The sequence below is a fragment of the Leishmania braziliensis genome, chromosome 7, assembly GCF_000002845.2.
Source record: "Leishmania braziliensis MHOM/BR/75/M2904 complete genome, chromosome 7".
NCBI classification, from domain to species: Eukaryota; Euglenozoa; class Kinetoplastea; order Trypanosomatida; family Trypanosomatidae; genus Leishmania; species Leishmania braziliensis.
In genome coordinates, this window is record NC_009299.2 from 425,976 (window position 1) to 448,197 (window position 22,222).

Consider the following 22,222-nt stretch of genomic DNA (forward strand, 5'->3'; position numbering starts at 1 on the left):
TTCTTCTCCTTTTCGCTTTACTCTCTCGCTCGTCGTTCCTCAGTATTTCCTCCGACGTGCCGGGCGTCTTTGTCTCTCTTGTCGGAGTGTCTGTCTTTCCACGTCTTCTTGCCTGTGCTCTTCTTCCCCCAGACTATCCGATAGTGCGGCGTCATGTACACCGCTTCGTCCGATGCAGTAGAGGACTCGACCACCTCGTTTGAGTGGCGCGTGTGGGGCTCTGACTCCAGCCCCTCCCCCTCTGTGATGCCGTTTGGCGGCTGCAGCAATGGGCCTATGCGCGCCACTACCGCAACAACCATGTCGGTCGCGTTGCCCTGGGGCGACTCTCGTGATGACCGAGGCACCGCCGCCGCCACAAAGTCGCCGTCTGCGTTCTCAGCGAACGCTGAGTTGGCCCAGCTCGCTTCTTCCGCCTCCTCGTGGTCGTCGGTGACTGCAGCGAACAACACACGCGACGTCATCAACGCATACAAAGGCCCAGGCACCCCCAGCGGTCCGAGCACGCCCGCAGGAGTGATGACACGCAGCGGGGAAGGCAAGGGTACTCCTTCGCAGCAGTCAACGACCGTGTCGGAAGACTTCAGCATTCAGCCAGAGTGGCTCAACGGCGGCGCTGGGGACGCTGCCTTCAAGTACACGGCTGCGCCGTTGGCGGTGCAGCTGCCCCATTCAACGACGCCAACCCCCCTTCGCGACAACGACGATTACGCTCTTGATATCATCAAGGAGAGCATCAAGCACCAGCTCGCCAGTATCGAGGAGGAAAAGTGCGTCAGTGAAAATACGTACGGCAATTTAGCGGCCGCACTACGACAGACACTTCAGCCACAGCCGCAGCAGCATCGTTACTTGAGTGTGCCGCTGCAGCGCGGGGCCACCAGCGAGGCTACCGGTGCGTGCCGGACCGGCGGCGATGGTCATATGATTCATATCCCCAGTGCTGCTGTACCCCCTGCTCCTCGGTCTGCTGCAACTTCTCGGCCGAGGGAGACGAGGGCGATGCGCTGCACTTCTTCTCCCGTGTCGGCCGTGGGGCAGCTGACCGCCACTAGCATTGGGCAGTCCTCCGAGTCCAGGGCAAATGCGTCTTTCACCAGTGGAAGCGGTACTGTCGCGAGCGGTGTTCGCTCAAAGTCGCCACCGCAGCCACAGCTTCCCCAGGCGCCTTCCCAGCAGACTGCTGAGCTGTCAGCTGAGCAACCTTTCAAACAGCCGCAGCCGCAGCCGCACAGTACCGCGGCTACGGTGTACCCGCTCAATTCCGCAGCGTCACGAGCGACTTTGTTTGAGCAACAGCGCCAGCCCTCGGCGAATGACGCTGGCGGCATGGCGGGCAACGTGAGCACTCGGGGTGAGATGAACATTCACCCTGGCAGCCTCCGTATTCCACTGTCCACCTCCAGTGCTCGCTTGATGGGCGACAGCCGTGGCGCCGGTGAGGTCACTGCCGTATCCGCCTCCGCTGAGGCCGCTCCGCGTACCTCCTCTCATACGGACCCGAGCTGCGACACGAGCAGTGACGCGGCGACTGCGAGGACTTTAACAGTACCGACGACCGCCTCATCGTCCTCAATATCGACGGTTCTGCAGAGCAGCTGTTTGTCTTCCGAGCGCTCGTCGTTCAAGGACGAGCTGACCAGTGCAGGTCACCACTATCACGTACATTCCTATCGCCAGTATCCCAACCAGCCTCGCCTGGGTTTGCCCGTGGCTGAGCTCAGCCACGGCCGGCATCCACACCCACCTGAGATCCCGGCACTGCAGGTAGAGAGCCTACAGGGGGAGTGCGCCGCGCCGCGCCAGCAGGAGCGGCTTCAGCGTAAAGAAACTCAGCAGCAGGAACAGCTGCAGCGTGTGCGAGCCTCGTCCTTGATGTCGTTCCAGGGTGGCCCGCGCTTCCCCAACTTGCCTCCCCACCTTCAGCCACAACAGATTCCGCAGACGCAGAGGCAGTCCCATCCCCAGCAGCTGCTGTCACACCCACAGTCTCAACAGTTGCAACAGCAACAGCTTGGAGTGCCTAAGTCACCTTCAGCTGCCATGATGCCTGGAAAGATCTACGCTGCCACCCCACAGGGCCGGTTGATTTTGCTCACCCCTGACGGCGTCCGAACACCACAGGTGCAGCCACCGCAGCACTCACTGCCGCCACCCCTGCCACCGCCACCGTTGTCGACTGCCACCAGTTCTGCGCTCACCGGCAACTACGTCACCGCCAGCAACTACTCTGCTCTCTTCTGCCGCAACAACCCGCTGCACTCAATGCGGTATCCCGGCTCCGAGTCGGAGGGCGCGGGGCGGCCGGCGTGCGGCGCTGGTCGTCTCAAGGATGAGAAGGGCACCGCAGCGACCTCCTCCAGCACTTCAGAGGGCCCAAGCACCCAAGTGTCAAACGCGACCGTCAACTCTGTGGCGTCAGAGAAGTATGTGTCAAGGAGCCTCACCGTAGGACAGAGCTGTGACGACGCAGCGGCAAACCACTCCGAGACCCGCGTCACAGTGACCCCTGCAGTTGTCACTACTGGCAGCGCGAGTGCCAAGGCACCAGCGCTTCCGACCGGCCGTCTTGGTGCTGCGACTGGTGCATCCGTGGCAACAGGCAGCGCAGGTGGCGTGGAGAGCAGCAGCAGCAGTGTGACAGCATCTGCGAGTTGTGAAAGTCGACCTCCCACGAGCTGTGCAGCGCCGCTTCTCGTCCACAACGCCTACAGTAGCACCCACGGCGTCTCCATTGGCGAGCGTGCGCAGCACCTCAGCAGCCACCCAAGCAGCAACAGCAGCGTGAATGGGGTTGGTGGGCCGCTGCAGCTGCAAGCGTTCCTGCCACGAGAAGACATTAGCACTACCTCCCCTACGGGTGGTGCTCATCATCCCAACCCCAGCCCTGGTGCGATGTCAGCGTTGCCGAGCAACGGCGCCACGATGTCGCCTCTATCGAAAGTCCAGCCGCTGCGCGTGGACCCTGACCGCAATCTTGGGCGGTGCATGGCAAACAGCCTGGCGCTATCGTCCACCAGCCCCAGTAAAGGCAGTAGCAATGCGCAGGTACTCATGCCTGGCAGCGGCTACAGCAACCGCAGAGCTAGCAGTGGCACCGTAGTGACCGGTTCTCAAAGTGTGGCAGCTGTGGGACTAATGGGGTCGAACAACAACACGCTTGGCAACTTGAGCATCTTCGGGCAGCTGCCCACTGCGCTCAAGCCGCTTAACGGTGGCCTCGGCGTGGATATCACAGGTGCCGGCGACAGCGACCATGCTGCCCACTTTACGCATTCGATATCCCCGCCAGTGTTCTCGGCCTCTGCGTCTCCATCATACAGCCCACCGGCGGCGCTGGGCTCAACGAATGGGAACGGTGGCGCTGTAGGCATCTTGACGCAAGCGCCACTTCAGCCGGAACCGGCCAGCAGCCACTGGTCCGCGTCGCGAACCGACCTGTTTTCACGGACTACAAAGTCAACGTGGTCAGACACTGTCTCGTTGCCACTCACACCGGGCTCGATGGCGCCGCCGCCACCGCCACCGCAGTCTTGCATGCACGGGTCTTCTCCGCCTTTGGCCCAGCACTCCACCGCTGGCGGTCGTCTCCATGCCACCGCGGATGACTCCGTCGTCGTGACGGTCCCCATCGCCAACACTGACGGCACTGTCACGGCAGCTGTCATCACAGTGCCGCCTCCATTCTCGTACACTGATGTTGGTGTGCAGCAGTACTGCCTCGGAGCTCTACAGCAGCAACCACCACAGCAACAGCGACCGTGTCCGCCGCTGCAACAGCAGCATCTTTATCATCGAATTTCGCCAGCAGAAGAGCAGCGCACCACGATTTGTGCGGGTGAGGAAGAGGAGTGGCGGCTACAGCAGGAGCTGATCACGCTGCAGCTCGAACAGCACCGCCAGCGGCTCGAAAACGAGCTTCGCCAAGTTCAGTTTCAGCAAGCGCAGCAGCAGCAGCAGCAGCAGCTTCAGCATGCGCAGCACCAACACCAGCAACAGCAGCTACAGTCGTCACCGCAGCAACATCAGCGGTCTCCGCTCCCGGTTCAAGCAGCCATGGTCGCGATAGACGGGCGCCTTTACCGCATGATGCCTGCCTCCTCAGGAGAGGCTTTTGTGAAGAGCGGCGAGCCATGCCGCGATCTGCACTCGCTAGATAGAGACAGTCTTGTCAGTGACGGCGCCGCGGCAGCAGACGTCCGCACTGAGGCCCCACCTTTTCACCTGCAAAATCACCCCGGTGTGCACATGGCTGTCTCCCCGCAGGCTCAGCTATCACTTCAGCAGCCGCAGCCGCAGCCGCACATGTTCACCATGATAAGTGATAGGAGTGCTTTGCGAGAGGTTACGGCGGCGGCGTCGTCGCTTGCCAAGCCACCTACGCCTGGTGCCAACGTGTTGCTAGTGATGCCGGCACCGTCTGCCCCGCACACGATGCAGTACGGGTACTAGAGGCGTGTGCGCTCGTTGTGGATTGTAGGATCGGGGTCTCTTACTTCTTTATCATCCCGCACTTCCTCCTCCCTTTGCCTCTCCCATTATCTTTATGTGCCCTCTCTCTCTCGCTCTTTCTCTCTCTCTCTGCCGCACTCAGAGGTAACGTGAGTCCCACGCATCCCTGCACGCACGTGCGAGATCCTTGAGAGGGAAAGCGAGGGAGAGGGAGGGGAGAGTGTGGTCACGGATGACCACTACACAGTACCCACCCCCTACGTATGTATCGATGAAGTGCTCTCCACCCCCTTGCTGCCTTTCCGCTGTCCTCCTCCTCTGCCCCCCTTGTCTTCGGTTACGTCCGATCGCGTGTGACGTGTGTGGCCTGCGCAGGCTCTTTTTCTTTCGCGTCTTCCCGGTGTCTTTGCCCCTCTTGGGAAGGGAGCGAGGGGGGCTCCCGGGTGGGGAGGTGTGTGTGTGTGTGTGTGTGCCTCCCGTGTGCGGCTTGTTCCTCGTCTCCCCCTCCCGCTCTACACGTTTCCATTCCTTTTCCTGCCTCGGCGGGGGGGGGGGGGAGGGGGCGGTGGTGGTGGCGGGCCTTGTTTATTGCTTCTTGCTTGCAGCCGTTGATTCTCTGGAGCGCGTTTCTCCCTGCTGCCCCCTGGGCCACAAGCGCTCGATGGCGGCTGGTGGTGCCCCACTCCGCTGCCAGCGGCGTCTGCGCCCCCCCCCCCTTTGTCTTTCGGTTCTCTCTCGGTTTAGTGGTGGGCATCGGTGCATGCGTGTGTGGCTGTGCGTTCAACTTGTTCTTCACGCTTTTAATTTTGTGTTTCCTCTTTACTGTCGTATTTTGCTTTCCGATCCCCCCTTCTCCCAGCCACTCTCTCCATCATCATGTCCCCCCCCCTTCCTGCTTGCCTCCCTCTGGCTTTTACTCCCTTGCGAACACATCCAGAGGCCCCAAACAAACGACCGACAACGTGCGTGGACAAGTGACGGGAGGGGAGGGCGGAGGGAGACGAATCGAACACCGCCGTTCTGGTCGCCACTTACTTTCTCTCACACGGAGTGACAGCAGCGTTCTCCTCGCTCGCTCTCTTTCGCTATCTCCGCCTATTTTTCTGTGGCTGCGCATGTTTGTCAGTCTTCACTGAAGGGCATAAGACAAAGGTGAATTCCCGAGACAGCGAAGGCTGGACCAACCAACAGGCGGAGACTGCCCCCCCCCCCCCCTCCCCGTGTTAGTCTGTATCAAGACCACGCTGACATCTCCCCCCTCATTTCTTCTCTCTCGACATCTTGACTTCGCTACGGCGACATGCATACATTCACTCGCAGGCACATGCAGCGACAAGGGGGTTTGTGTGGACACATGTCTGTCGAAATCTATGTATATGCGCGCATGCGTATGTGGGTTGTTTCCTTTGCATTGGGGTAACCCCGTTTCAATGATGTGAGTCGACGAGAGTGCAGCCCCCCTTCCTCCGATCGAGCCGCCGCCGTCCCTCACGCGCTTCTCTTGCACCAAATCATTCTTCCTCCACTCCTCTCTCCCCTCTCATGACCCCCCCCCCCCCCACACACACACACGCACACGCACACACACCAATGCGCGACGTATTTCTCCCCGCACACACGTCATCGCCACCTCTGCACCCTGCGCACCAGTTTTAAGCCAGTGCCGTGCTTTTCCTTTCGTGGCTCTTTTTATCCGTGTTTTCCTTCATAATTCTCGTCCCTCGCCGTTCCCTCGCGCACGCGCTCTCCCTCCTCCGCCTCCGCCTCCTCCGCCGCCGCCTTTTGTGTGTTTTTTTTTTTTTGTTCTGCCAACGTTACATCGCTCAGCTCATGTCGCAGTCGCTCAGCCGCAGCGGCACCGCCACTGGAAGTGCGTCGCGCAGTGCCTCTGGCAGCCGCAGCAGCTCTAACTCGATGCGGCTGCCAGAGCCCGGCGCGGGGCAGGCCACCGTTAACGACTCCGGATGCGCGCCTGCAGCGGCGGCGGCGACCCCGAGCAATGATGCCGGACAGCCGGAGATTCCGGAGAAGGAGGTGGCGTCCATCTTCATTGGCATGGGCCCCGCCGGCCGCACTGTAACCTTGACGGAGTTGACCGATTATCTCAAGTCGAAGGCGATCGACCCAGAGAATGTGAAGGATGTGCGCCTTCGTGGCCGCTGTGCCTTCGCGGATACGACCACGGTAGAGGAGGCACGCAACCTGATCGCGAAGCTGGACAACCAGGACTACAAGGGCAAGTTCCGTCTGGCGGTGCAGATGAGCAAGCAGACCATGGCGGAGGCGAAGGAGAACAAGCGCAAGCGCCAGGAGGCACGCGGCACCAAGCCAGTGGACGAGAGCCGCTACGTGAACGGCGGCCGTCAGGTATTCGTGAACCTCGGCCCTGCCGGCAAGGACATTCCCAACGACATCATTCGCAGCAAGATTGAGGCTATCACTTCGGTCACGCGCTTCGAGCGTCGTGGCTACTGCATGTACGTCGACGTGCCCTCCGCCGAGGATACGAAGCGGGTAGTTGCGGCGCTGAACAACATGATGATTGGCGACGTACGCGTGCTTGTGCATATCAGCACCGCAGTCCGAAAGCGGGAGCGTGAGCGCTCGCCCCAGCGCGTTCGCGATATCCCACGCCGCGAAAATGACCGTCACGATCGTGATACGCGCCACTACCGCCGCCGCAGCGACAGCCGCGAGGTTCGCCACCGCCACCACCGTTCGCGCCGCAGCTACACTCCGTCGTCGCGCAGCACTTCCTCTTACTCGTCCCGCAGCCGCTCGCACAGCCGCGGTCGCCGCAGCTACTCGCCCGCCTCTGAGGACTCTCGCGACCGTCGCAACCGTCGCGGAGGTTACCATGGCAGCGAGCACCGTCGTGGTGGCCGTGTCGAGCGTGGTGGTGATCGTCGCGAACGCCGCAGTGACGATCGCCGCAGTGACGACCGCCGCGCCCGCCGTTGAGAGGATGCGCTAGCCTCACCTGAGAGACACACGCCAGCCGAGAGATTTTTCAAGCTACGCGAGACCAGGCGAGAATTGAGATGAGGCAGGCAGAATGAGGAGAGGGAGGGCAAGGTGCAGCGAAGCCCGGGGGACGCTGGTCGTGTAGTGGCAGCGACGTCGTAATGGGTGGGTTACACTGCGCCCTGTGGCAGCCCTGTGCGGTGTTCCTCCCGCCTCTCTTTTCTGTTGACATTATTCGTTTAGGTTTTTCGTTCTCTACCGTTTCTTTTGCTGGTTTGTGCGCACCGGTGTGATTACGCGCGTCTCACTCGCCGTGCGCCGGTTTCCCCCCGCCGGGTGGCAATCGCCGGCTACCTTCCCTGTGCCACATCAGAGTGACAAGCCACGAACTCTTCGTGCACAGGTACGTGCTCCGCACAGGCCTCTTCCGCTTGGCCCACCCGCTGCTGTCAGAGGCGTGCGGGTTCAGGGGAAGGCGGAACGCCCCTGTTGCCACAGACGCGTGGCGGCGTCCTACATGTCGCGGCACATGCGGACACGCGCCCGGGTGGCATCAACGGAAGCGGGGGATGCAGACAGCTAACCCCCCGGCAGCAGCGCCGTCCTGGAGCAATGCCCGGGGTCCACACACGTGATCACTGTGCGCCCGCGGTGTGAAGCGCCGCCGGCATGGTGTACCCCATGCAGGCAAGGTATCCACAGGTCAGGCGAGGAAGGGGGATGGACGAGCAAGGCGTGAAGGGATTCACACGGGTGAGCCGATGTGGCACAGGTGCGGGGGAGGCCCAACGGGGGCACGCCGAGCCGCACGATAGAGTCCTCCAGACTCCGCTGTGGAGAGTCTCCACAGCACGTTATCGAGTGCCGCGTGCTGAGGGGATGTGGCGCGAGGCGTGGCGCGCGGGCTGGGTGGTGGGTCTCGGGGAGGGGAGGCCTGCCCTGCAGCTGGCCAACGTCCTCCTTGAGCTCATGCGGGATGCGCCTAGACCACCTCCTAGCCGCACGACAGACCCCCCTCCCCCCGAGCGGGCCCGGCTGGATCACGGCACGCGGGCCGCCCAGGTCCGTCTGGCGCCGATCGCGCAGCACGGACCGGAGGAGGGGGCGCAGGGGCCCACACGGCGAGCGGGCTAGACGGATGGGCCGACTCGACAGGGTTGTTTTCGAGGACGCGGGCTCAGCCACGGTGGAGCCGCGATAGATGAGCGGCTGCGATGTGCTTCTCCGCTTGTTGACTTGCCGTGATCGGAAGGGACCCCCCCGCGCGCGCGCGACATTTCGCTTTTCCACTTTTTTCGCTACGTGTGTGTTGGGTGGGCCCCTCTCCGTTTCGTATGCGCTGATGTGGTTGGCTGTCTGTCGACGTGCCTGCGGGCGATGGTGGCTGGCTGCCAGCCGATGCCCCCTTCTGCCTGTGTCGATGGCTGAGCTCTCTGACGGTGTGGTGGCCCTGTTTTTTCGGGGTGTGGTGCGCGAGTAGGAGGCCGCTGCCCCCCCCCCCCCCCCTTCCTCCCCTCTTTTCTTTTTAGTAGTTTCTACTCGTTGCTACGGCGTTCTTGTTTCGCTTTGTTTTGTGCGTAGGTGTGTAAGTGGACGGGCATGATCGGCGTGTGCGTGGCGGATCGTGCCCCCCTCTCTCTTGTAGTTATCTTAGATGCGTTCTTCTCTTGCGTGTTGTTTAACGTCTTTGAGGCGGTCGGTGCGAAGACGGTGGTGGGAGGGAAATGGGGAAGAGGCCCCAAATCCGCTCGTTCTACGCGTTGTAGGTAGTGAGAGCGTTGTTGTGTCTGTCTAACAACTCTCCTCTAGCGGCGAAGCAACTTCCCTCGGCGTGGTAGCCGGCGGTGGATTTGGTGGGTTGATGGCAACGGTCTCTTTAGAGGGCCTTCAATCGTACATATTTTGTGCGTGCCCCCCTTCCTCGCCCCTTAACCCATCTAAGAACTCTTTCAGGCGCTTCAACTTTCCCTTACGCTGTGTGTGTCTGCGACTCGCTTTCACGTCGTTCTTATCGTCTTCCGCGGTCCCCGTGAAAGGAGAGATCGGCGCGGGATATATTTTGCTTGTTTTGTTTGTTTCTTACCGTGTGTATGTGTGGCGGGCCCACCTAACTTCGCTGTCTCTGTCCGGCTTCGTGGGCGTGCGTGTGCTTCTCTCTAACTCTTCTCGTAGACTGCGTGAGTGTGCCTCTGAGGTTCGTTGTGCGTATTACCAAACGCGCGCGCCCCTCCCCCCGCCTTCGTATGTAAGCCACAAGCGCCCTGCTCACCTCTCCCACTGTTTCCTCCTTTTCTTCTCCTCCTGATCGCTTTGCTCTCTGGGCTCCCTTTCGCCATCTCTGGTCGACTCGCACACGCGGGCATCGGGTGGGCAAACCCACAAAAGAGGTGCACACGCTCACCAATACACTACCATCCATCCTCGCGTGCCCGCTATTGCCATCATCGCCCTCCATCGTCCACCATAGCACGGCTGCTTTCCCCGCCACCCCGTCACCTTTTCTTCCTAACTTTACTGACCTTCTCAGCACTTCAGTCTGGTTGCGTGCGTGAGCCGTGTCCCAGTCCACCACGCCTTCCTCATCACGCGGAAGTGCGCTTCACGCCGTCTCTGCCTCCTGCTTCCTTCATCTCCTCCTCTTCCTCCTTCACCGACAAGAGTCCACCAACTCCCTCTCCCCTCTCCCCCTCACAGCCTCTTCCCCACCCACCGCCCTTTTACTAACGCACGGCAGAGCGCACTCTCAAGACCCGCACCTCGATCCCTTCCCCCGCTCCCTGGTGCGTGGGCCCCTTCTGGGCTTCCCCCGCACCTCCACAGGGCGTTGCTGTTTTTCGCTGTGTTGGCCGAATTTCCGCCTAGGCAATAAAGCGAGGGCCGAGCGCGCCAGCGCACGTCGATCAGGCCTGCGAGGGCGCCAACGAAAAGAAGCACAGCCCCCAAGATCATTATTATTACTGCCTTCTCTTTTTACCTTCTCCTTTCCGCACGCGCGTGTGTGTGTGTGGTCTTCTTTCCGTTGCCTTTTTCTTTCCTGCGCTTCCCTCTTACCCTACCGAGCAACATCGTTCTTACGTTCCTCCGTGACCTCGTTTCCCTCTCTCTCTTCTCGTTTCAGTTGTCTGTGCTTCTCGCACTCACTCTGCGTTCTGTCGTTGCGCTTTGTTGCCGTGTTAGCGTCGCACGCCGCCTCTGCCGCTGCTACTGCTGACGCTCCCCCCGCCCTTGTGGGGGGGCGTACGCCATCATCTCGTCCTCTTTTTCTTTTTTGCCTTTCTTGTCTGCCTTCAGAGCCCCCCTTTCTCTCTCTCTCTCTCTCGCTACGTGCCATTCCGTTTTACTCTTCGCCCCGCTTTTCTTTCCATCGATCCCCGTGCGCTCTTGGAGACTCGTGCGCTGCGCGTGAGATTGGAAGCAAGGCACCCACAAAACGCGAGCCAACAAGGGGGACTGCTGCGCAGAGCCACACCCACGCACGCACACACAGGTACACGTTAGCACCCCTTCCCCCCATGCATGAATAACCTATTCACGTAGCGGTGGATACGCGTCTGAGTATTGTGATACACCTCTGTGCGCACGTCTCCTGGTCGCCTGCACGCTTGTTCTGTAGCCGTGTGTAACTGAGTTTCCTGAGACGCTCCTCTGGTCTCTTCTCTTTTGCTTTCTCGTTTCTGTACACCGCAGCTTTTTTTTTCTCCCTCTCTCTTGCTAGACAGACGCTGCGGCTCTCCTTTTCACCTCCCTCTCTCATTTATATGTATCAACTCTCTCTGTTTCTCTTGGTGTGCTGACTCTCCCTTCTCTCTTCGCTACGGCTCTGCTCTCCACCACCACCTTCTCCCCTCTCCTCCTCGCTGTGCTTTATGCTTGCTCGTCTTCAAAGGTCACCGTTGATACGGAGCAGCGCACACCCGGTACATGTGCCTCCTCCTCTCCCCCACTACCCTCCCCCACCCCCATTCCCCGCTTTCACCATCCGTCTCCCTTTCCCTCTTTCTCTCGCCCTCCCTTGTAAACGAGTACGCGTGATTGCAGCCGTTTTACAACGATCGGCGCGCGTTGGCTTTCTCTCTCATCACAGCTATTGGTTGTGAGTCTCTCTCTGTGTGCCTCTGACCCCGCCTTTTGATTTCTGCCTCTTTCTCTTCTCTCTCTAGGCCCTGCCTTCCCACGTGAAGGGCGCCGTGCTGACTTCTCCTTCCCCTCTCTCTATTCCATCCTCGCTTACTCTCTCTCTCTTTCCCCTTGTCAGCCTCTCTCTCTCTGTGCGTGCGTGCGTGTGTGTGTGCGTGTGTGTGTGCGTGTGTGTGTGTGTGTGCCACTCCCTTTTTTTTTTTGCCCCTTTCCGCTGGTCTCCTCCTCCTCCTCCTCCGCTTTTCGCATAGCCTCCCCCCCCCCTCACCCACCTCTCGACTCCCCCCTACCCCATCCACCTGATCGGTACTGTTTTTCGCCGTCCCGCTCCCCCTTCTTCACTGACCCCCCCCCTCTCCTTGCAAGCTGGTCAGGGGCGAGCGGCTGCACCGTTTCACGAATACCGAGACGTGTCGCCAAGCCTACCACTGCGCTTCCATTACCCTCGCAGGGGAGGATCAACTCGCCGTGTCGACGAAGGGAACGCGGGGCTAACACGGTTACGGTGACGGGCTTCTCACCACCTCGCACGTCGGTAGTGGCAGGCACAACGACTGCGGTGACCACAGCAGCAGCAGCAGGAATACGGAAGCGAGGGACTGACGACGTACACACGCCCCCAGCGCAGGGGATTTGACTGAGGACGGGCCTGCGATTCTTCAAGGAAGTCTATTTTTTTTTTTCTTTGCTGGCAAACATGAGTCTACGCAGCTACTCGGGCCTGTTAAGCCCGCAGCTGAACGGATACCGCCCTGGCAGCGCCCTGTCGAGCGAGTATGAGGGCGCCTCTCGCTTTCGCACAGTTGCGTGTGCCGGCCCTCTTCCAGAATCGAAGCGGTTTTCTCTACAGCGCTGTCGGCCGGACTCACGTAAGGCACACATACACATGTCGGAGAGGGACAAGCCGACCATGGGCGCATTGTCAGCGATGCGAGGCTCAGGCAACACCAGCCACGAGAACGTCGCTGCTACTGCTCAGCGCTCTCGGGGGACACTGAGTTACTCGCATCCGATGGAGTCCAGCCAGCGCCACACATCTTTGGCGTCCCCTCCCATGGCTTTTCAACCCGTGCGGTACTTGCGGCTGCCTGGCGTAGACAGACGCAGTGATAGGGACGACGACGGTGTTTCGAATGCTATGTCCTTCCAGGAGTCGGCGCAACCGATGGAGCGGTACCGCGTGGCATCGCAGGCGTTTCAGAGCTCTGACCTTGCCAACAGCAAGGCCACGCGTAAGGCGTCGCAGCCACCGACTGTCGTCGTGACGACAGTGAAGGCACATGCACCGCTAAACACGCTGGTAAAAAGCAAGAGCAGCGCAGGCGGTTCGCTCAGTGCGTCTGCGACTCTGAAACTGCGCAACGCCACCGACAGAGGCAATGACGGCGATGTGCACGTGCCAGCGTTTTGCACAGCCTCACGAGCCATAGGGAACAACAGAAGCTTCTCTCAAAGGCCTCTACGTGACGCCGGGGCTGCTGCTGTGGCGTCACCACTGCTGCTGACCACTGCTGCGGTCGCTGAGGACGACACCGAACTCAGCAAGAGCGACGTCTCCGTCGTGCTTAGCTCCATGACTTCTGGTTACTGCACCAGCCGCAAGTCCCAGCCGATGCAGGAGCAGCGACAGAGCAGTGGCGGATGGCGTTGCGGCAACCCGATGCCCGCCGATGCGGGCTTCGTCGACTCTATAGAGAAGAGGTACGCGCTAGATGGCCTCGTGCTTGGCCGCACGCAGTACATGAGCTTTGGCGGATGCGCTTCCCCATCCGAGCCCGGTCACTCGTCCAACGGCCTGTCACCAGAGTGGGACAGGCTGCCACTGCGAGCGCCGAACAATGGCGCCTCGCTGTGGGCAGAACGCCACGGGCAACGTAGCAACGGCGGCCTCCCTGTGAATGCGAAGTTTTTAGTGATCAAGCGCCGCCCATTGGCGAATTCGCGCATCGGTGGCAGTGCACTTCAACAGCAGAAATGCAGTGATGGGTCGTTAGTCGTCGAGTCACAGGCACCGACCCCACGAGCGAGTCTAGCGATTGACACGGCATCAAAGGGCCGGGTAGGTGAGGCTCATGGCTTCACCCCCCAGTGCGACGTGGTCCACAGGTCCCCTTGGCCTGGCTACACCGGTGCCACCCCCGTTAGCGTCCTGTTGGAGCAGACCAAGCGTGGGACCATGCGCAAAGCCTCTCATGAGCCCTACCAGGTCCAAGTGCCGCGGCTGGATTTTGGCAAGATCACTGCCAAGCGCGAGGAACAGGGCCGCATGGGCTTGGCGTCGTACACAGTTGCGCACAACCACATTTCTTCCTCGAGGAACCTCATCTCCACTTCTTCAGCCGACAGCTCTGGGGCGCTGGACGTGACGGTATCGTCCATCACAGACACCGCCTCGCCCAGCATGAGAAGCAAAAGTCGTGACCAAAGAGTCATCCCGAGCGTACCGGACGGTATCGGCGTTGAAGGCGAGGCCCACGACAAGGGAAACGAGCGACCCAAGTACGTCCCCAGTAGCCTCCAGTGGACGAACCCCCCGAATGGGCACTGCGCAGAGACTGCCGATGACTCAACGCATGAGAGCTACGGCGGCACCACGGCAAAGAATTCTGCGTGTGACAGGTCGGCCGATGACGTACGCATGAGCCGCACAATAGAGTGCGGCTCACCCGACCTTCGATCGATATCGTCCGCGACAGCACGCGAAAGCTTTAATGGCAATAATAGAGGTCTCCAAAGTGCGTCAAGTGCCGCCGGCTCCCAGAACAGCCTGAGAGACAGCGGTGCTCTTCCAGCGCTTAGGTCACCTCTTGAGAGGTCGGAGAGATGCACGCCAGATGGGCCCCCGCCAATGACGTTGGAGGGAAAGGAGGGGGGCACAAAGTGTTGTGTCATCATGTAGCACACACGCCCTCCACCCCAACACGGACGGCGAACAGGTGGGTGGGTGACGGATGGATGCGCTGCCCGCGTTGTTACCTCTTTTTTTTTTGTGTGTGTGTGTGTGCGCGTGCGTGCATCGAGGCGTTTTAGCGACCGAGCACAGGATAAGCAAGCAGGCCGAAGCAATGCGAACACGTGAACACTGAGAACTAGTGATGCAGGCCTCTCTGCTCCACTCCCCCTACTCCTCCTCTCACTCACTCACTTACTCTACGTCTCACCCTCCCTCTCACACCCTAACCGGCGCCACATCCCCCACACTGTTAATACGGCCGCTGCCTTCAATTCTCCCTCCAGAGGCTGCGAGTCACCGCTTACCCTTTCTGTTCCAGTTCCCCTCAAGCACATCAACACCCACATACCGTAAGCACTGACGCTGTTTTATCTGTTCACGTCCGCAACACACAGCAGCAGATCACGGCCCCGCTTTCTCTCTTTCTCTCTTTCCCTCTCCCCCCCCCCCCCACTGTTCCTCCTGCCCTCCAATTTCCTACCGACCTCCACCCACCTCGTCGTCATGGGTGCCCCGAAGCGTCTCGGCAAGTACGAGCTAGGCCGTACCCTGGGCACCGGCAACTTCTCGAAAGTCAAGATTGCTCGTGACACAGAAACTGGTAAGGAATGGGCCATCAAGGTGATTGACAAAGAGCAACTCGTGCGGGAGCGCATGGAGGAGCAACTAAAGCGCGAGATTGCCGTCATGAAGATGCTGCGCCAGCCAAACATTATTGAGCTGCACGAGGTCATGCAGACGAGCCACCACATCTACCTGGTGCTGGAGCTCGTGACGGGCGGCGAGCTCTTCGAGAAGATCGCCACTGCGAAGCGCTTCGACGAGTCGACGGCGCGTCACTACTTCCACCAGCTTATTTGTGGCATCAACTACTGCCACCGCCAGGGTATTGCTCACCGTGACTTAAAGCCGGAGAATTTGCTGCTGGATGCCAACGACACACTCAAAATTTCCGACTTTGGCCTGAGCAACCTGCAGCGCACCAGCACGAGCGGCGGCGGCACAATGCTGCAGACCGTGTGCGGCACACCAAATTATGTTGCCCCGGAGGTGCTGAAAGAGCAGGGCTATGACGGCCTTAAGGCAGACATCTGGAGCTGCGGTGTTGTGTTGTTTGTCATGATGGCTGGGTACCTGCCTTTCGACGACGAGAACGTGAACGCGCTCTTCACGAAGATCGAGCGTGGCGAGTTTCGCATGGCGCGCCACTTTAGCGCCGAGGCGCGCGACTTGATTTCGCGCATGCTTACGGTTGACCCACATGAGCGCATCTCCTTAGACGGCGTGATCGCGCATCCGTGGTTCAGCGTGGACTGGAACCCGGCGATGCTGACGCAGGGCGAGAGTAATTCCTCGCCAAACACCACCCAGATCAACAATGCGATTCGCAATATGTAAACCAGTGACACAGGCGCACAGGCGCACAGACACACGTGCACGATCCCTCCTTGCTTCCTCCTCGCCCCGCCGCCCCGTCCACCACGTAGGCAGACACAGGCACACGCACTGCTGTCCTTCGTTCCCGGAAGCATTGAAGCAAATGGAACGAGAGAGCGCAAAGAGATCGGGAGGGCGTGCGAAGGCCTGCGGGTGCGAGGCGCGAGGGAGAAAGAAGCCTGGAAGACGTTGCGCTGGCCACGCAGGAGCGCACAGACGCACGTAACCGTGCAGGAGGACTCACCGTCGCAGGCGTTTGCCTTTGCACAGTTCTGTTGTTTTTTCCCCCTTTTTCAACTTATTTCGGCGATGCCACTTTTTACTCACTTCAACGCTTTCTTCTGTTCGTAAACGCCAATTTACCGCCTCCCCCCTTTCCCCCTCCCCCTTTTCCCCCTCTCCCTCCCCTCCCCTCCCCCCAAACATCTCCCCCCCCACTCCCACCACGCGCCGCCATAGGCACAGCCCATGGAGTCCCCCCCTTTTGTGAGCGCGCGTGTGTGTGTGTGTGTGTGTGTGTGCGTCGTCCCGTGTGTATTTGCGCAAGCCGCCTGTAGGGCACATTGGGCGCATAGGAGAAGTTGTGTTGTTGTTAGCAAAATCGGTCGCCAAAGTGCAGTGTGCTACAGACGAGAGAGAGAGAGAGAGTGCGACGAGAGCTGGAAGAGAAGCACAACCAGTACGCACATGGAGGACGGCGTGAGACGTGGTGTACGGGGAAAGTGGCACCGTTGTCCTGTAGTTCTCCTTAGCTCGTATCGGTTCCTGAGGTCATTCTCTCTCTTTTGTGGCTCCTCTCGGTGTTCTCGTTTCTCCCGAAGGTGAGAGAGTGGGAGTCAGAGTCAGGGAGAGCGAGAGAGCGTCAAGAGTGAGAGGGAAGGCTGGTGGTGGTGATAGATGTATATCCCGCCAACCTCATGTCTGACCTCTCCATTTCTCTGACCTCGTTTCTTCGTTTTTTTCCTTCGTTCTGCTTCACAGTCTGCTGTGCCACTCACCTGTCTGTGTGTCTCTCGCTGTCTCTTCAGCGCGCCCTTGTGCGTGCGTGTGTGTGTGTGCATCTGTTTTGTTTCCTTAGTGTTTTGCCACGATCGACTGGTTGCCGAGGTCGTACAGGAGAAGAAGAGAAGAGGAAGGCGCGGCGGTGGCTCAACGTGTGTTGCGCTTCCCCCCCTTTTTTCCCTGCCTTCCCCCCCCTCTCATGGAAAAAAAGTGCGAAACGAGACTCGGTGGGAGTGTGAGGCGCATCAGATGCGCACGCGTGTGATCTTCCCTCGGCCCTATTTCCAGACATTTCTGTTTGCCCTGTCTCTTTGTTGTTGTTGTTGTTTGTCCCCTCGTTGGTTGCCACTGGTGGTCCACGCCTCTCCTGCGGTGGTGGGCAGCGCCCCGAGCGTGTTTTGTACTGTGTGGCTGACCCCTCCACTTCCACCTCCACCCCCTCTCTTTCTCTCTCTGACATTGTCAACGTTTCTTTACTGTTCTTATTCTTTCGCTCGAGTAGTGATCGCGTGAACATTGGCGCTCTGTCTCTTTGTTGTTGTTGTTGTTGTCCCCTCTTCCTCTGTCTCTTCCCTCCCCCATGTACGCTTGTGGCTGCGGCGGTGGCGGTGGCGGTGGCGGCGGCGGACTCCCTTTACATTTCCGCCGCCGCCGTCATCTCTCTCTTTTTTTTTTAGGCCTTCACGTTTTGGTTTTCCTCTTTCGCGTGGCTCTTCTGTGTGTGTTTGTGCGCGGTCATTCCTGTCGTTCCTCTTCACTGTCAAGTTGTTCGCCTCTCATTGCCAGCCATGCACGGCCCTCGCCGCTGCCTCCTCCTCCTCCTCCACTTGACGCTGCCAAAAGCGGTTATGGCGTCGCCTTCCGCTCTGATTCCCCCCTTTTTTTGATTGCCCCCCTCTCCCCAACCCGCGGGTGTGGCTCTTGCGATGACTCGACGTGTTTTTGGCGTCTCTCTCGCTCGCTCGCTCTGTTAATGCCGGGCCTTTTTTGGGGGTATGTCAGCCTCTCTCTGTCTCTCTCTGTCTCTCTGTGTGTGGAGTGCGTGTGTGTGTGGAGTGCCACTCGGCATATATACTGGAGTGGTGGATGCTTCTCCCTGCCTCCCTCGTTTTCCACGTGTCGTATTCGCTGGTGAGGCGATCATGGTCGTCGCGTAACTGTGTACGTGTGCGCGAAGACGGGGCGAGCGAGCGGTGCACGCCAGGAGTAGGCGAGGATATGACCGGCAGGACGAAGCCGACGGATGCATCATGCATGTGAGTGCAAAACAAGCACTAACACAAACTGGGAAGGTTCGCTACGTGTTAGAACAGAGAGGGTGGCATGGGACTGAACAGCGCGCCGCATTTCTTTCGACCCACTTCACGGCTGGTGTTTACAATGCGTCTCTCTCTCTCTCTGTGCGTGTGTGTGTGTGTGTGTGTGTGTGTGGAGTGCCTCTCTTTTTATGCTGGTCTTGTTGCGGCTTTGATTGACACCACCACCTCCCCCCCTTTCACCATTCATGATGACACGGCTTTGTTTGTTTCTTCTCTTGTGTGCCTAACCTTCTGTTTTTTCCACCTCTCCTCTTTCTCATGTGTGTGTGCGTGTGTGTGTGTGTGTGTGTGTGTATCTCTGGGCAGGGGGGTGGGGAGGGGGAGTACACACCCACGCGTGCCTCCCCCGTCTGTCTGTCTCCGTCTTCTTCTCTTGTTGTTGTTCTCTTTCACGCTTCATGAGCGCTCTTTCCGTGCCAACGAAGCCCTGTCGCAGCCAGTCCCCCCCCCCTCTCTCTTTCTCCCCTCTCACCGAGAAAGCAGCACAACACGGAGAAGAGCCGGTGTCAGAGGCCCTCCCCTCCCAACAACGAAAAGGGAAAAGAGAGCGTCTCGCACGCGAACAATGCAGTGAGCGTGGTGGCGGGGGAGCGAGGGATCGGGGTGCGTTTCGGTGTGTGCGTTCTCTCTAGGGTGGTGGTGGTGGTGTATGGGATGGGAAGAGCGGAGAATGCCGGGCACCGTGCCTCTCTCGCGAAAGTTGGTGGGCGGATTTTGAGCGTGGGTTGAATGTGTGGGTGTAGGCGGGAAAGCGCGAACTCTCGAAAGACGGAATGTGCTCGCTACCTCAACCGAGTGTGTTGACCTGCTGTTCTTCCCTTTCCTTCCCGGTCATGCACGCCTCCGCGGGCGCGTATATCCCCCGCTCCCTGTGCTGCGCCCAGAGGCTCGGTGATTCAGGCAACCGCTGCTGCCCCAAAACGGAAAAGGGCAAAAGCGGACGTGCAACGCGTGTCTGTCGACGCAGAGAGGGACCGCGCCCTTACGCGAGCGGTTATGCAGCACCCTCACCTCTGGTGCCCTTCCCTCTACCCCTCTCTTCCTTCCTTCCCCCCCTCCCCCCACCCAATGCCTGCCTTGTCGTCCGTCTCCGTCTGCGCCACCGTCTCTGTGAAAGACACCCGTACGCAAATACAAGCGCGTTGGCGAAAGAGGGCTGCGTGTGCCGATGTTGTCTAACTTGAAGGTGTGCGGATGGTCTGCTGCTGCGCTCGGCCTCCTCTCTTTCTTCCACCGTGGCATCCTCTCCCGCCTTATACTCCCCACGCTTCACCCCCACCCCTCTACCGCCAGACCCCCCTGCCTTCCGCTCCTTCGCTTGCAGGCGCAGTGAAGTAGAGTTGGAGTCATTTCCTTCTCGCCCGTCAAGAGCTGCTGCACTACCTGCTAAACATGCTCTATCAATCCGCCTTCTCATCGTTGTCCGCATTGCCAACGGCCTCCTCACCGTTCCACCGAGTGCTGCGGTGGTGGTGGCCACGTGCCTCGGCGCGTGGCATGTCGACGAGGTGGCGCAGCTCGCCCGCTCGCTGAGTTCGAAACTAGCTGGCTAGCCCTTCGTACTGACGCCGGCGTTTGGGGCCACGGCAGCGGCTACTGCAGCAGCAGCCAGTCGTTTGTTCTCATCCTACCCCGACTTCTCAGCGGGCAGCAAGGGCCTCAGGGGTGGCAGCGGAGATAGTCAGAAACGACGGCTGCAGAGCATTGTCATCAGCATCGCAAGCAGCGACACGCGCATCGGACCCGCGGTGCGGAGGGTGGCTACCAAGTGGGAAGCCCCTTGGACGCGGGCAAGCAGGGCCGCATCGGGGTGTTTACCCTCGGCTCTTCCCACGAGGCCTCCGCGGCCTCTATAGTATCACTGGACTAGCGGAGACGCCTCCCTCCCTTTCTCTCGCAAGACGCTTGTGTGGAGTGTCTGCACCTCACGCTACCTCCAGCCGAAATTTACTGTTGTGCGCCTTTTCACAGTAGCGAAGTCGCTTCCCCCTCCCAGTAACCCTCGTTCCTGTCATGGGTGCCGCGATGGCTCGCGTTTTCCTCTCACTAACTTCCCCACCGTTATCCGTCCTTCTCACGTGCGTGCTCGATCACTGCTTCCTGCAAGCATCTTGTGCGTCTCTCTGGCTTCTTCAGTCTGTTTCTCTCTCTTCTTTAGTTTCTTGCTCATCACCTCGCTGATGACGTGAGGAGAGGCACAGGCGACATAGGAGGAATAAGTAGGATGAAGAGCGCGCGAGGCAGAGAGAGGTGGCTGCCACAGGCGCGCTTGTGCCTTCAGGCACGTGCATCAACGATGAGGTGATACTCCTCTGTCTTTCTTTTAGCTCCCGCCGATGATTCTCGATGGGGGAGAATGGCGGCACTGCCGTGTGCCGCGTGTGTTCACCTCTCCTCTTGGACTCTCTTACGCTTGCCACTGCTTCCTCTCTCTCTCTCAGGTTCTCTCACTCTGCCTTCGCGTTGACTGCATTGGGAGACGCATTCTCGTCACGCAAGACCGCACCCTGATTCTCACAGACGGACCCGCACACGCACATTTGGTCACTGCCGGGAGTGCCGCTGCTTGCCGACGTCCATGGGGGAATACATGTGCACTTCATGTGGCACGCCAGCATGCCTGGTGCTCTCTACCAGTCCTGCGCTGCCCTCGTCTGACACCGCCCTTTCGGGAAAGAGTCAAATTTTTCCACAAGGCGAGTCGCTTGGCGCACTGCCGTCTTTGATACGATTCTGCATAGTTTGTGGGAGCGAGGTGGCTTTCCGCAGTCAAGTGCCGTCTCACAAGAGGCCCACGAACTCCGCGGCAGTGACGCAGCCAAAGCGAAGATGCATGGCGGCGTCGCACTCTTCATCGGGGCCTCTTGCGGTACCGACTGCGATGGTTTCAGCCACTACTATGCACACTGCCGTGCTGGCCCTCACCCGCCAGCATCAGGCAGAGAAGATGGCGCTGCAGCAGGAGCTAAATCAGCTGAAAGCAGTGTTGGCGGCGGCGCTGAAGCGTCATCCCTCCCTTTCACAGTCTGAGAGGGCATCCGCGAGAGCCGTTGTCTCTGCACCTCACGTCAAGGACGCGTCCTGGCTCGACTCCGATTGTGGCGGCGGTTCGCATCACAGCCGTAGTGGCAGTCGCTTCAGCAACGGGCGCTCACGCACTCGATCTCCGTCGATTGTGCTACCGGCGTATTGCACCGCGGGACCAAGTATGCCCCCAGACGAGGCGGCAGGTACTCTTACTGCTACGACAGGCAATGTATCGATGCCGCTACAAGATTCTGCACCTCCCCGTTGGTCCCGTACTTTGCCGCGTCACTCGTGCAGCTACGACAGCAGCATTGCCGTTCCAGAGTGCGCTGCTGCTCCTACAGTCGTTCCCACGCGAGTTGAGGCGCGGTTGAATTCAGGCTGTAGCGTATCTCTGTTGAATGATGAGAGCCCGAGAAGGTCTGCGCCCCTCACGCCGAGAATGCCTTTCCCTGTTGCTCCGCTTCGGGAGTTGAGCGAAGATGGTGTACGTGACTGCCATCAACGTCAGCAAGATGAGTACGCACGCCTGCGAGAGGCGCTCCTGCAACAGCTATAAACGAGACCGAGGGGGAGGGGGAGAGAGCGGAGAGAGAGGAGGGCATGGAGGAAGTAGTACTACTGACAAGCCGGCAGCGGGCATGTAGGATCGCGTGGAGGGGGCCGGGAAGAACGTTCGCCGGTATCTCGCGTCTCAGCAGACGAGTGCATCTGTGTGTTCGCCGTACTCCTCCTCCTCCTCCTCGCTGCACCTACCCCCCCCCTTTCCTCTCGTGGGACCGCTTTGTTTCTCTCGCTGCTTTCGCGTCATGTATTTATGTTTTAGATGCTCCCACTCCTTGGCAGCGCAGATCCACCGCCATCGATTGCCCTGCGAGGGGGGGGGGCGCGCAAGTGCCGCGGCCCCACCGTTTCTTCCCGCCCCCTCCCC

The 22,222-nt window shown here is 59.9% G+C and overlaps 4 protein-coding genes across 4 annotated transcripts; all 4 read left to right on the top strand.

Annotated features, from left to right (window-relative positions):
- Window positions 1-519: 519 nt before the first annotated feature.
- Window positions 520-4,452, top strand: LBRM_07_0930 (hypothetical protein, unknown function; the record flags this gene model as incomplete). Its single annotated transcript, XM_001562538.2, has 1 exon — window positions 520-4,452. One exon carries the CDS (start codon window positions 520-522, stop codon window positions 4,450-4,452), a length of 3,933 nt encoding a protein of 1,310 aa, XP_001562588.1.
- Window positions 4,453-6,282: 1,830 nt separating this feature from the next.
- On the top strand, window positions 6,283-7,413 carry LBRM_07_0940 (splicing factor ptsr1-like protein; the record flags this gene model as incomplete). Its single annotated transcript, XM_001562539.1, has 1 exon — window positions 6,283-7,413. The coding sequence occupies one exon, from the start codon at window positions 6,283-6,285 to the stop codon at window positions 7,411-7,413; it is 1,131 nt and encodes a 376-aa protein (XP_001562589.1).
- A 4,837-nt stretch (window positions 7,414-12,250) lies between these two features.
- LBRM_07_0950 (hypothetical protein, unknown function) lies at window positions 12,251-14,452 on the top strand (the record flags this gene model as incomplete). Its single annotated transcript, XM_001562540.1, has 1 exon — window positions 12,251-14,452. One exon carries the CDS (start codon window positions 12,251-12,253, stop codon window positions 14,450-14,452), a length of 2,202 nt encoding a protein of 733 aa, XP_001562590.1.
- A 558-nt stretch (window positions 14,453-15,010) lies between these two features.
- On the top strand, window positions 15,011-15,904 carry LBRM_07_0960 (putative serine/threonine kinase; the record flags this gene model as incomplete). The annotated part of the gene is made up of 1 exon (XM_001562541.1): window positions 15,011-15,904. The coding sequence occupies one exon, from the start codon at window positions 15,011-15,013 to the stop codon at window positions 15,902-15,904; it is 894 nt and encodes a 297-aa protein (XP_001562591.1).
- Between the last annotated feature and the right edge of the window lie 6,318 nt (window positions 15,905-22,222).